The 14,109-nt window shown below is 36.7% G+C and overlaps 1 protein-coding gene across 1 annotated transcript; it reads left to right on the top strand.

The window, feature by feature from the left end:
* Positions 1-5,651: 5,651 nt before the first annotated feature.
* On the top strand, positions 5,652-6,860 carry mRRF1 (mitochondrial ribosome recycling factor 1). The gene has a single exon (XM_077435521.1). The coding sequence runs from the start codon at positions 5,728-5,730 to the stop codon at positions 6,514-6,516; it is 789 nt and encodes a 262-aa protein (XP_077291647.1). The 5' UTR covers positions 5,652-5,727; the 3' UTR covers positions 6,517-6,860.
* The last annotated feature ends 7,249 nt before the right edge of the window (positions 6,861-14,109 follow it).

Here is a 14,109-nt window from a genome sequence, read left to right as displayed (position 1 = left end):
CTACATTGGTGACCCCATCTTTGAACTACGCAGCCTTCATAGCAGTCAACAGCGCAGTCAACACGGCAGCCCACAGTGCAGCCTCCACAACAACCAACAGCCGCCACGACAGCAGTCAACAGCGCAGTCAACACGGCAGCCCACAGTGCAGCCTCCACAACAACCAACAGCTGCCACGACAGCAGTCAACAGCGCAGCCTACATAGCAGCCCACATCGCAGCCTACATAGCAGCCCACATCGCAGCCTACATAGCAGCCCACATCGCAGCCTACATAGCAGCCCACAGCGCAGCCTACAAAGCAACAGTAACATGGTGTGAAAGTACATATGGACCAGCTACCAACACAACCCGCTGTTGAGTCAACACACTCCAGCACAACCGGCGAAACAAATCGCCACTGAGCCAACTAGCTCCAACACAACACAGCCGCTGTCGAGACAACTAACTCCAGCACAATCAGCACAACGCCTGCACAACAACATCGTCCAGACCACCAACCTTCACTATCAACGTAGCCTAGACAGAATAAGCAACATGGTAGAAAAGAACAACTCGGACTGGTACGCAAAACGAGACCCGCTGTCGAGACAACCGACTCCAGCACAACCAACGAAGACCAGCACTCAACGCACTTCGCTAACCAACAGTCTCCACACAAATTCCGCTGTCGAGACAACTAACTCCAGCACAACCAACGAAGACCAGCACTCAACGCACTTCGTCAACCAACGTTCTTCACGCAAGACCCGCTGCCGAGACAACTAACTCCAGCACAACCAACGAAGACCAGCACTCAACGCACTTCGTCAACCAACGTTCTTCACGCAAGATCCGCTGTCGAGACAACTAACTCCAGCACAACCAACGAAGACCAGCACTCAACGCACTTCGTCAACCAACGTTCTTCACGCAAGATCCGCTGTCGAGACAACTAACTCCAGCACAACCAACGAAGACCAGCACTCAACGCACTTCGTCAACCAACGTTCTTCACGCAAGACCCGCTGCCGAGACAACTAACTCCAGCACAACCAACGAAGACCAGCACTCAACGCACTTCGTCAACCAACGTTCTTCACGCAAGACCCGCTGCCGAGACAACTAACTTCAGCACCACCAGCAAAACAGTCACGCGAATGACTCCACGCAGAACACAGCAGCCTGCACAACAGCACCATCCAAGCCATCACAAACCTTCACTACCAACGCAGCTCGCCCAAAATAAGCAACCTGGTAGAGAACAAGACTTGGACCGGCATGCAACACAAGACCCGCTGTTGAGACAACTTTCTCCAGCACAACCGGACAAACAACGACGCCATCGAGTCAATAGACTCCAACACATCAAGATTCCCACAAAATCACACACATCGCTAACACTCACCGGAGAGCCATGTAGGAATCTCGTCGTCGTCATCGTCATCGAAACATTCGAGAATATTCCGCAACAACAAACTACATTCCCGAAAACCAGACGTCGAAACACGCCGCCACCATTAAACTACACCGAGCGGAACACCGCCCAGCATTCCAGAAAATACTACGCCTCGACAAAAGTGCATTCCTCTTGTACGCATCAACAACTAAATGCTCATACGCATCAATAACCACTTCCACCAAGCGTTCCAGAAAATTCTACGCCTCGACAAAAGTGCATTCCTTTCTTACGCATCAACAAACCACCACCATCGGTCAGGCGATTCCAGAAACACTATAAAAGGAGGTACAACCCAAACAACGCCAGTCGACCCACAGCAGCAAGCGTCGACACACAGCAGCAGACCAGTCAACATACAGCTCCTGACCAGCCACCACTACACTACGCGGACTTGGAAGATCAACCAGCCGGACGAGCCAGCAACACACTGCCGTATCCAGAGACCTTCCGTACATAGCTGAATGCTGAGCCAGCGACACTCTACCATATCCAGAGACCGCTGAACGACATACTTTTGCCCACAAATACCATACCTTTGTACAACCATAGGCAAACAATAAAACTTTATAAAACTAGCACAACAGTGTTTCGTTAGGCCGGGATACGGTCAACACACATGTAACCCGCCTACATTGGTACTACTCCGACGTGATCTACGCAACCTTCTGATCATCCAACAGCGCTGTCAACACATCGCTACCCCGCCTACATTGGTGACCCCATCTTTGAACCACACAACAGTGTTTCGTTAGGCCGGGATACGGTCAACACATCGTACCCCGCCTACACCAGTTTCACGTGTGACCGATCTAGAGCGACCGGTTGTCCTGTGACTGTTTCACATATGACTAGTAGTCCGTTTACCGTGTTTGTGATTGGTTTGGTGATTATTGCGCAAAAAACGCTCACCCAAAAGTCATTAAAATCTCTGTAACGGAGTATCTGGCAGCAGAGATATGTAATAAGAATAGAGGGGCCCTTACGAATAAATAATTGTTGTCAATTTTACGTGGTACGTTTCTATAAATACGCCACATCGCACGGAATGCAATCGGATCAATTTACTTATAAAAATGTATCCCATGCTGTTTATTGTGTGTTTTTGAATGTATTTTGCAATTTTTACTGATGCTTGCCCATCTTGCGAGTAATATAAACAAACAGAGAAGTTGTTCAGACTATGTCTAATGATCGGCTTTCGTGGCTTTACGACCCACGATTTGGCCGATATATTTTTGTGCTGGCCACCCTGAGACAGCGGTTGGCACACAAACTGACAGTTGTCGATAGCGGTTTGGCGCGTAAACACCCCGGTGTTTACGGGGCCCACCTCGCCACCGAAATCACCAGCTATAGGCTGGTGAGGGTTGTGACGATACTTGGATACCAGCTCCAGTATCCGTCCGGTGTGCACCAGAGGAAGCTTGGTCTGTCTTCGTCCAGAAGGCAGACAACTGAGCTACACGTGGCTAACCTCAAAAGGCACGCGTGGCTACTTTGTTACCCCCCCCCCCCCCTTGTCCCCCCTGCTTGATCTCTGTATATATATATAAAATACAGTCACCATACAAACAGAATTACAACCTGTTTTCATTATTATACAATTTCCCGCCTTTGTCCTGTATCACACTCACTTACGCACACTGTACGAAGGAGAAAGGGACATAGCAGAGCAGCCGACATCAGCAGAGACCAGACCACCGACGACGAAGGAAGGCACCTTGAGGAAACCAGTCCCGCCCAAGCTTACCACTAGCTATCTCACAAAACCGACTTCGGGGGTGCTCTCGATTTGAACATCCCTGGAGTCTGTACAGAAGTTTTTATCGGACATACGTTGAGCAACAAGCGTCAAATACGACTGATGCTAACATTATTTAGATCTTTCCGTGGACAGAATGTCACTTGACAACAAAAAAAACACCTAAAGCCACTTCTATTAATATTACATTTCTCTGTCTGGCATCCGTAAAGTCCATCATACTAACGAGAACTTATGGGGACTGACTTTGGTTGTGGAGTTGTTCTTCACCACCAGTCCGCCATGTATTATAGACAGGTTCGTCTGTGTTTTAGTAGTTAATACTGCTATATGTATGGATAAAGTATTTATTTTGGTATAATAATGTATACAAGTGTATAATTATTAGTTTATATAAGTATGTTGTTCAGGTGGTCTCTGGATAGGGCAGAGTGTTGCTGGCTCGGCATTCGGCTATGTTCAGATGTCTCTGGGTATGGTAGAGTGTTGCTGGCTCGGCATTCAGCTATGTTCAGAAGGTCTCTGGATACGGTAGAGTGTTGCTGGCTCGGCATTCGACTATGTTCAGAAGGTCTCTGGATACGGCAGTGTGTTGCTGGCTCGGCGTTGCTGACTGAAGTTGTTTGGGGTGGACCTCCTTTTATATTTTTTTTGGGGCTCCACGTGACTTTACTGGCGATTGATTCTGAGAACCGCAGGTGGTGTTTACGTGTGCGAGTTATGCGAGGAATGTGGTTTGTTGTTTAGGGTGGAAGTTTCTCGAATATGTGGTGTCGTTCCACTCGATTTAGCTTTTATCGCCCTTTGTTCCAGTGAGTCTGGATGTTTGTTCAATGGGTTACAATGTAGTTGTTATTTGTGCACTTTAATGGATGCAGGTGTTCTTCGACTTCGCGTCGTTCTGCTTGATTTGTTGGGGTGGAAGTTTCTCGACCCGAGATGACGTCAATGGTTGAGCGTGAGAAATGTATTCTCCGTCGCAATAGATGTATGGGAACTAGTCTTATTGTGAAGGTCTTCTTCACCACCAGTCCGCCATGTATTGTAGACAGATTCGTCTGTGTTCGGTATTGATACAACTATATGTTGAATGTGGTATTTATTTGGTAGTAACACGTATACACAAGTATGGTTAATTGTTTGTAAAAGTATGTCGTTCAGAGGTCTCTGGATGTGGTAGAGTGTCGCTGGCTCGGCATTCGGCTATGTCCGGCTAGTCTCTGGATACGGTAGAGTGTCGCTGGCTCGGCATTCGGCTATGTTCAGCAAGTCTCTGAATACGGCAGTGTGTTGCTGGCTCGGTCGGCTGGTTGATCTTCCAAGTCCGTGTAGTGAAGTGGTGGCTGGTCAGGAGCTGTATGTCGACGCTTGCTGCTGTGGGTCGACTGGCGTTGTTTGGGTTGTACCTCCTTTTATAGTGTTTCTGGAATGCTTGGTGGAAGTGGTTATTGATGCGTACGAAAGGAATTTGCTTTCGTCGAGGCGTCGAATTTTCTGGAATGCTTGGTGGAAGTGGTTGTACGAGCATTTAGTTTGTTGATGCGTACGAAAGGAATTTGCTTTCGTCGAGGCGTCGAATTTTCTGGAATGCTTGGTGGAAGTGGTCGTACGAGCATTTAGTTTGTTGATGCGTACGAAAGGAATGCACTTTTGTCGAGGCGTAGTATTTTCTGGAATGCTTGATGGAAGTGGTTATTGATGCGTACGAGAGGAATTTGCTTTCGTCGAGGCGTAGAATTTTCTGGAATGCTTGATGCTGTTCCGCTCGATGTATTTTGTTGTTGCGGAATATTCTCGAAGGTTTCGATGACGATGACGACGACGAGATTCCTACAGATGTTTCGATTTCGATTGCGATTTTTTTTTCTATTGGTGTTTTATATTGTTTACATATAGGTAGGTAAGTAGTTTTTACCTTTTATTTGGTATATGAAAAAAAATCGACTGCGTGCGGATCGCACACAGGACTTTTAATTTAATAACTTAATATGCCAACACCCGTGCAACGTTTAGATAAGGATTGTCTTTGTCTAGTGTCTATCTTTTTAATCTGTATGTATGGTTCGGCGATCATCATCCCACGAAGCGCACGCCCAAAAGTCACTAAAATCTCTATTACGGAACATCATACTAACTATAACTATCATACTAACGAGAACTCGAGTGCCAAATATTCTCTATTCTCGATTTTCATGGTAAAAATTGTCTTTTGGGCGATCGCAATGTGCGTAATAATCTTATTACCGTATGTACGCGAGTCAAGAACCATCATTGTAGTGAATGCATTTAATTCAACAAATGGATGAACCCGAATGAATGAAATGATTCACTTCATTTAGTTGGCTATTTCGATTGTTTATTGCGTTAACTTTAAAGAACTATATGTACTTGTTTTAAATATAAACGTGTTGGAAAACTTTTGCACGTTGTGTCGAAGGTGCTATTTTGGAACAATCTATAATAAAATATTAAAGCATTTGAGGTTAGGTGTTGGATTATATCTGATATAAGTGTAAACGTCAAGATGAATTTACGGTTGTTTTACAGACCCGTTTCGGATATTTTTCGTAAAATCCGACTCATTTCCACGCCGATTGTTAGCACGTCTTTTGATCGGTTATCCGCACAAACGACCGGTAATATTTTGCCCTGTCAATTTCACACCGCAACATGCAAATATGGAGTCAAAAGAATCAAAGGAAAGGATAATAAAAACAATAAGAACGCCAAAGTTCATATAAATAATTCAGAAATACAGGGGCTCATAAATCTCGAGGCTTATAAAAACGATTTACAACAGCCAATAGATCGTATGAAGGACGATTACGTAAAATATGTATCTCTGAGGTCCGCCGCTGGCTCCATGGAATCGATGAAGGTGTCTTTCGAAGAAAAAACCTACGAACTTCAGGAACTAGCCCAAGTGGTGCGAAAGAATCCGAAAACAATAGTGTTGAATATGGTCTCATTTCCGCAAGCTATACCTGCCGTACTGCAAGCCATCGAAGGTTCCGGCTTGAACTTAAATCCTCAACAAGATGGAACTACTATATTTATTCCAGTACCAAAAGTTACGACCGAACATCGTGAACAATTATCGAAGAATGCCAAGGTTCTGTTCATCAAATACCGTGATGTTATAAAAGATACGGAAAACAACTACATAAAAAAAGTAAGAAGCATGAAAGAAGGAGTTTCTGAAGACGTTACTTTCAGTGTTCAAAAACAATTAACAGCTCTAAGTTCTGAGTACATTATGATAGCTAGGAAATTGCTAATAGAAAAACAAAGCGAGTTGATGGGAAAATCTTAAATGTACTTTAAATGTAAATGTATTTCTTTAAGTATAAAATTTTTTGAATAAACATCAGGTTTATAGTTCAATTTCAACTTATTTTTGTACAAATGTCGATTTTGTCATGTTTATTTTATACCAATATTTATGTACCTATACTCCCTGTGTTATGTATAATATAACGATGAGATCCCAGTTCGTCTCCGTATGTATATCCGCATGGAACGGAATGGCAAAGGATGTTTTAGGAAGGTGTATTCCCACATCCAGTGGGAGACTAATTTTATATTTTATTTTTATAGATATACGCATGTACATATGTTTTATATGTAGTAAAAATATAAATATATGTAATATATCAGCAAGTCATTAGTTTTTTTTATGAAAAGCGAATGCGCTTAGTTTCGATTGCTTCGGAGCTGCTGCCGAAGTCTCCGTCTCCGTAAGCTTCCTCTTTCGAACGCCGTCATTAGTCGCTTGCGATAATAAACTGGTGTTGGTCAAGCCTGATGGTGTTAAATCGAGATGATCGGTCAGTGAAAGCAGACTATGATTAGATTTAGAGCCGCTTCCCGACAAGCGGAAAGGACTCCGGCTACAACTTGTGGCAATCTAAGGACTGATTGTAACGAATGAGCATTCATAAGCACACGTATTGAGTTTGATACAAAAATGAATACGATAAAACATTAAAACTCACAATTGGTTAAGGAACGACCGCTTATATCGGCTTATTAGTAGGTTTGTATTATAAAACAACATAAGTATAAAGATGAAAAATATTAAGAAGCACTGGTGTACATACATACATGGCAATATTATATTTAAATTGATATAATTTTATATATCTTATTGCATTTAATTGCACGGAGCATTGGTTTAAACATTTATGTACATAGTTAATGGTTGAACGTGGCTTTACAATTTTCTCCAATTTGTATAAATTGTTTTTGTTCGCATCTGAAGCATCGCAGAATGCTTAACTCCAGAATCATCACGTTTCACTGTTTGCTTTCACGCCGAGGTCTGAAAAGTGTACGTTTTTGATTAATACGATTGAAAATTTCGATGCATTAACTATGAGACAATATTCTCATTACATTTTGCACCAAACTAATGAAGTTGTTATGACTTGCTTGACTATCTTTCCTCTTGAATTGACGGTTTTGTTTTCAGCGGCCACAAGCCTTAGAGAGGAAAGGCGAAACTAATTTGTTAGTAGCATAGTGTTTTATTAGTCACAAAGAAAAGAAAAAATTAAATTTTTACCAATGGTACAATTCAATATGGCAAATTTAATTCGAGGATACTTTCATATACAGTAATTGTAAAAAACATTGTAAATTCTAGTACACCCCTAAATTAAATTATACACAAAAATAAATAAAATAATCACCTACATGTATACATAAATATATTTTGATTTTGGGACACAAATTTTCATTCAACTAAAGCAGGGGACGGCAAACTTTGAGAAACAAAGATTTTAACTTAAACTATATATGTTCATAGGTCTCACCTTGAATTTGCCTCCATTATCTGGTCACCTTTTTATTCATCCCATATTAATTGTATTGAAAAAGTCCAACTTAAATTTATTAAATCCTTACGCTACCTTTTTCTACCTATACCCATTCTACTGTTCCCGATATTTTAAAAATCCTACCTTTTGACAATCTTTCTGTCAAGCGACGACTTACTGATGCTACATTCTTCTTCAAGCTCATAAATGGTTTCCTTGATTGTTCTGATTTACTGAGTAATGTTGATTTCAGGATCCCAGTTAGGTATTCTAGACACGTCGCACTCTTTTCACTTAATCCTTTCAATAATAATTGCCAAAAATATTCTTATCTGCAGCGTGTTTATCGTATGTTTAACAGGGAGCTGAATGAGGTTGATCTGTTCGGTATTTCTCTACATCAATTCAGGACTAACATCAAGAGAATCTTGACCGATTGATCCATTTCTTCTTCTATTCTATTTTATAACCTTTTTCCAATATTTTAACACTTTAGTTTAGTTATGCAATGTGCTATTTAGTCATGTTATAGCTTTTATTCTTTTCCTTTTCATTTTTTAATCTTATATTTATCTTTTTCATTTGTTTATCTTTGTGAAAATCTGTAATTGGACTCGGATGTTATATATTTAATCTTTGTTTTTATGCATTTCTACATCTTGTCTGTTGATTTTTTAATAAATATAATGTGAACAATGAATGGGCTTGCATCTCTTTGGAAATTTTTTGGAAGTTTTTAAACAAAGGCTAGTGTAGCTTTGCTGTTTCTGAATTCTTGAAACCTGTAGAGAAAAGCTTCCCCCATTTTTAAAATTGTTTTAAAATAGCAAATGTCAATATCAGAACTATTTTCTAGGCGATGTTTCAGCAGTTTCAAGTTTCTTTCAAAATCTTGAGCAAAAAGGGATAATCTGTTTTCGAATGAAATAACTTCTTCTAACATAGAAAAATTTTTGTTTCCTGTCCCCTGTAGTTGTAGCTGATTTAGACGTCTATTATGAAATAACATTTTTGGATCCACTGATTGTCCGTTAGTTCTGGATAGTGTACACCCTTCTCAAGGAGAAATGTTATAATTTCTGTTAATAAACGTTTCTCTTGATAACCAACGTACCTTATTATGCAGTAAAGATCTGCGTACACACTTTCTATTTCAACTAAAATTTCTTTAAATTGGTGATGATTAAGAGCATTAGCTAAAATGGAGTTGATAATCTTAATCAACAATCAATTCCATAACTTTGCAAATTTCTTCTGGAAATGCACAAAGCGCTTCTTTACGATTGATCTAATGGTAAGCGAGTACCTCGTAATTAATTTTTCCTTTCAAAATAGTAACAAACCCTTTTCTTACGCCGAGCATACTTTTCGCCCCGTCTGTTGAAATTGATACAATTTTAGAGCACTTTGTCCCCTGAGGCCGAGGGTCCGAAGAGCCGCAGTTTGCCGACCCCTGTTAGCTTATCCTCTATTTAATCAACCTCTTTGTACAGGTATATTTCCCAATTCATGGAAGTTAATGCCTCTTCATAAAAATGGCGATAAACATAATGTAATGAATTATAGAGCCATCTGTCTATTATCAACTATCCCAAAAATATTTGAAATATTACTTTTATACGAATTTATTCCCTTTATGAATAACATAATTATTCCACAGCATATACCAGGCTTTACATCTGGTAGATCTACATACATACTTTATCCAGTCTATTATTATGAGAATTTAATTTCCAGTGCCGTATATGATTTATGTACAGATATTGTCCGCACAACATCACATCTAAAATATAATTTTGAAAGAAACTTTGTATGTAAGTTTTGATTCGTAGAATACATGATGTCGTTTTCGATTTCGATTCCTTTTTTAGTTCCAGATCCAGATTCTTTTTAGTTCCGCAATAAAATAAAATTAATGTTTACTATTAGATAAGCCATGTTTAAGTGGTTTTTATTACAAATACCGTGTATAATATTTTACGTTTTAATTTAGAGGAAACTATCGCGTAAAACAGAAACAAGGCAATATTTGGTTATAATGTTTTTATTGATTTTTAAAATTTATTACAATTATGTGATGCATATATATATCAAACCATCCAGATTCCAATTTATCCCATATATTATATATAAAGTTAAGTATCTTACAAAAACTCACCTAAATCAATTACAATCTACACATAATCCTAATACATTATTCTTATATATATATATATATGTATTTACTTTTGTATGAGCATGTATACATATGTGCACGTGCGGACGATGTTGCACTCGACAAACTTAATTTAGTCATTTGGAGGAATCGAGTCGTTACGAAACAATCAATAAACGTTCATAGAACTCTTCATAGAAGAAATATCATGTGTGTGTGTTTGTGTGTATGTGTCAGCCAAAGAGAATATAATCTAAAAATAATGAAAATATGTTTGTTTGGGGGGCGGAACGGGTGGATGCACGAATGCAACACGTACACGTGCACATGAATATACAACGGTGCTAAAAAGTAAAAGATGCCCAAAAACAATCGATAATCTAATAATAATAAACTTTTATAAATTATTTTTATCATTTTTGGCAATAAATGAGTATCTTTTCTGTGCATAGTTTCATATTATAATTTTTTTTTAATAAAAATTTAGAACACAAATTGTTAGACGTCACAGGAAACCAATTATGTGACAATAGACATCATGTATAGTTGGTTCGTTTAGACAGATGCGCGCAAAATTGTTAAGCTCATAATCTAACGGTCAGTCATGGACTGCCGCCTGCAAGGCCTCAGTTGACTGAATACTAATTTATGTATTTTATTAATTCAATATTATCCTTTTTATTAAATATTCGATTCAGCATTGTTTCACAGTCCCGGTGTATTAGTAGTAGTAGTAGTAGTAGTAAGCTACAAAAATATTGAAATTACATGTTCTTTGAATTTTGACTAACTACTTTTTTGTTCGTAAATCAATAATAGGCTTAGAAAATTATATAGATCATCCTTAAAACAAAACCTTAAAATAAAATAAAAAAAAAATTGTACCTGCTGCCATTTTAGGTAACGTACCACAGTTCATAAGAGGCACAATCATTGGTTTAATATTGATTCTTTAATAGACTTGTAGATTAAATATATATAACATATGACAAGATTTCACAGATATTTTCAAATTTTATCGAAAGCGTTAAGCGTATAATATATATATAATAAAATACAAGGTACAGCACACAACGTTTATATGAAATGTGAACGAGTAGCTCAGAGGATGTGGATAATAATGTTTTTCCAGACTGACTTATCTAATGTCATTCTTATTACTAAACACAAAATGTGAATCATTAGTGTACAACGAACATTCCTAAGTGTATCTACTATACAGTACAGAATATTTTAAGTTACTTGAAAAATAATGTTTAGTCAAATACACATAATATTTTACTTTATTATTATTAAATTTAGGGAGCTACAGACATTTTAAATCACATATACCAAAAACCCATCTTATCGGAAAAATGTAAAGATAAATGACATTCTTAAGATGATCACTTGGCTTTACTTTACAATATACATGCAAATAAACACACTTATTTCGTATCGGAAGGCATAAACATTATTATCTAAACACTCAATTTTATCTATTTACTAGGTTGTTTAATTTAAATTATCTAATAAATATATGCTAGGTTGGGAAATAATGTTTGACTAAAATTCAATATTTAGGTAAAATGCTATAAGTGGGATAAACCCGTTATAATAAAAAAGTACAGACAAAATATCTAATACACGTAAGTCAAACATTCTGTAAGATCACCGGAAAATAATGTCAGTTCCCTTTTTGACAAGGCTACAATTTGAAAATAAAATATTTAGGCGATTAATACACATACATTTATATTTTCACTTTTGGTATCCAAATTAAGCGTCCCCGATTATCTTACACCTAGTTGTCAGAGTGGACAAGCAGTTTCGCATCCAATTCCCCAATTTAATGGTTGACGGGAATATGTGGATGACAATGCACATGCACATAAGGTCGTAAATGATTTTCCAAAGTTACATCTAAATGGACCAAAATATGTCTTAGTTTTATTTATACTTATTTCAATCATTAGAGATTCCTATAGAGAGTCTTATGTGATTGCTGCTTAAAAGTCACCACTATGATTACAAAATTCATAAGTATTTTCGACTAAACAATTCAAATGAACAAAGAAAAAAAAAAACGATTAATTAAATCACAGATGATATGTGTGCTAAGCAGAGATGTGACTTTTTCAAAAATTAAATTAATAGTAAAATTAAAAAAAAAAAAAAAAAAAAAACTTTAAAACGCATATATCGGATACGGCAAATGGTAATGACATTTTGGCAGAGTTTGATGTGGCACACTAGCTTATACAAAAACACACTAAACGACAAGTGTTTTGACTCTGCTAAACTTATATAAAACAAAAGCTCATACATAATAATATACATGAATAGTTAAAATTAGTTATAAATTTTCGAAATTTTACTGCTCAAAAAGGTAATATTTGCAAACATAACATGAGACATGTGAGTGAACACTTTTTTTTTGTATTCAGTTCATTACTCAGGTAAAAACAAACAACACTTAAAATTAATTCAAATCACTTAAAAAGTCACAGATGTTTTAAAAACAAAGTCATCGTAAAATGACAATTGGTTATCATCTACATATATATAATATATATAAATATATATATATATACAAATAATTTTTGTACACTCATCAATTTATCCAACTACTGTTGCTAATAAGTATTTGTCACCAGAATGGTGTACAAAATTTGAGCCTAGCCTAAGACAAACAATGTTTCATTACAATACCACATATAATAAAACGACTGATATGGCTTAAATTAAGTATTATTTTAACACTCAAAATTTAAATAAGGTATATTCATAATAAATTTATATTAATACATTCTTTGTGATTTATGTCTTAAAATGATAAAAACATTGTATTATTATACATATTTTCTCTAAATACCCTTACATTAGTTATTACTATATAATTGTTTCTCTTTTATATTAAATATATTGTTAACATAAAGTGGCACTTGAATCACAAATACTGGAAAAACTTAAGGAAATACTATTGGTAGGTTTTACTCAGCAAAGCTTCAAAATCAGAGTCGGTGAGTGTGGAGATCACATCCGTTAAGCTGAGAAAATGAATATATGTCATGATAAAAACAAATCTACCAGACGGAAACCTTAATAATCGTATGTGAGTAAGTTTAGATTTGCCATTATTAGATATATATCACAACAAGTCTTTGTGCTTTTAGTATTTAGCTGAACTGTATTTAACATTGGATTCCAAAACAATTTGTATGAATGAATATCAAATACTATATGCATATATAATCTGCAAGGATACAATTTAGTATTAATTTAGTTTTTTTTTTTCGTTTTTGTTTTTAATTTTATTATTTTAATTTCAGCGAGAAATAAAAGTAATAATCACAAGACCACTGGGTCACAGAGGTACATATATATACATATATATCGTCAGGCTCACCTGTCACAGTTTAACAGTGGACATATTTAGTGCATACTCGTCAGAGATCTAGAAACTAACTGCAATCATATCACCAAAGTTATACTCATCAATTTGATTAGAGTCTGTGACTCTGTAATGAACAATTTTCGTCTTTCTTTAGTACAAATGCAAGTTTTTCTTTCGTTTGCATTCAAAAATTACATAAATATCTTCCTTAATCAATTAAGTTTCATAAACAATTCTAATTAAACAAATTAATAAAAAAAGTCAATAAATATAAGTTCTTTTAATTTCAGACTGTTTAAATTACAGGAATTTATGTCTACAAGAATGCACTTGAAATCTCATACTTCCATTAAAACTATTGACTAAAATACAATATTTGTCTGTTGGCAAATTTTAATAGTTATTGCTGAATAAAAATATCACTACTTGAGAATAAAAACATGAGAAATTCTAAAATTTAAATCTATAAAAACAAAACAAATAATAAATTCAAAATGCGATACATACATACACATAAATATACTAACAAATATACATGTAAATATAAAATGCGTATAT

This window comes from Arctopsyche grandis, chromosome 8 (assembly GCF_051622035.1).
Source record: "Arctopsyche grandis isolate Sample6627 chromosome 8, ASM5162203v2, whole genome shotgun sequence".
Lineage (NCBI taxonomy): Eukaryota > Metazoa > Arthropoda > Insecta > Trichoptera > Hydropsychidae > Arctopsyche > Arctopsyche grandis.
The sequence above is the reverse complement of the archived record's forward strand: the minus strand, read 5'-3'. Positions and strand labels throughout refer to the sequence as shown.

Excerpts from the sequence above, each read along its gene's own strand:
- mRRF1 (XM_077435521.1), top strand. The coding sequence starts at position 5,728 with ATGAATTTACGGTTGTTTTACAGACCCGTTTCGGATATTTTTCGTAAA.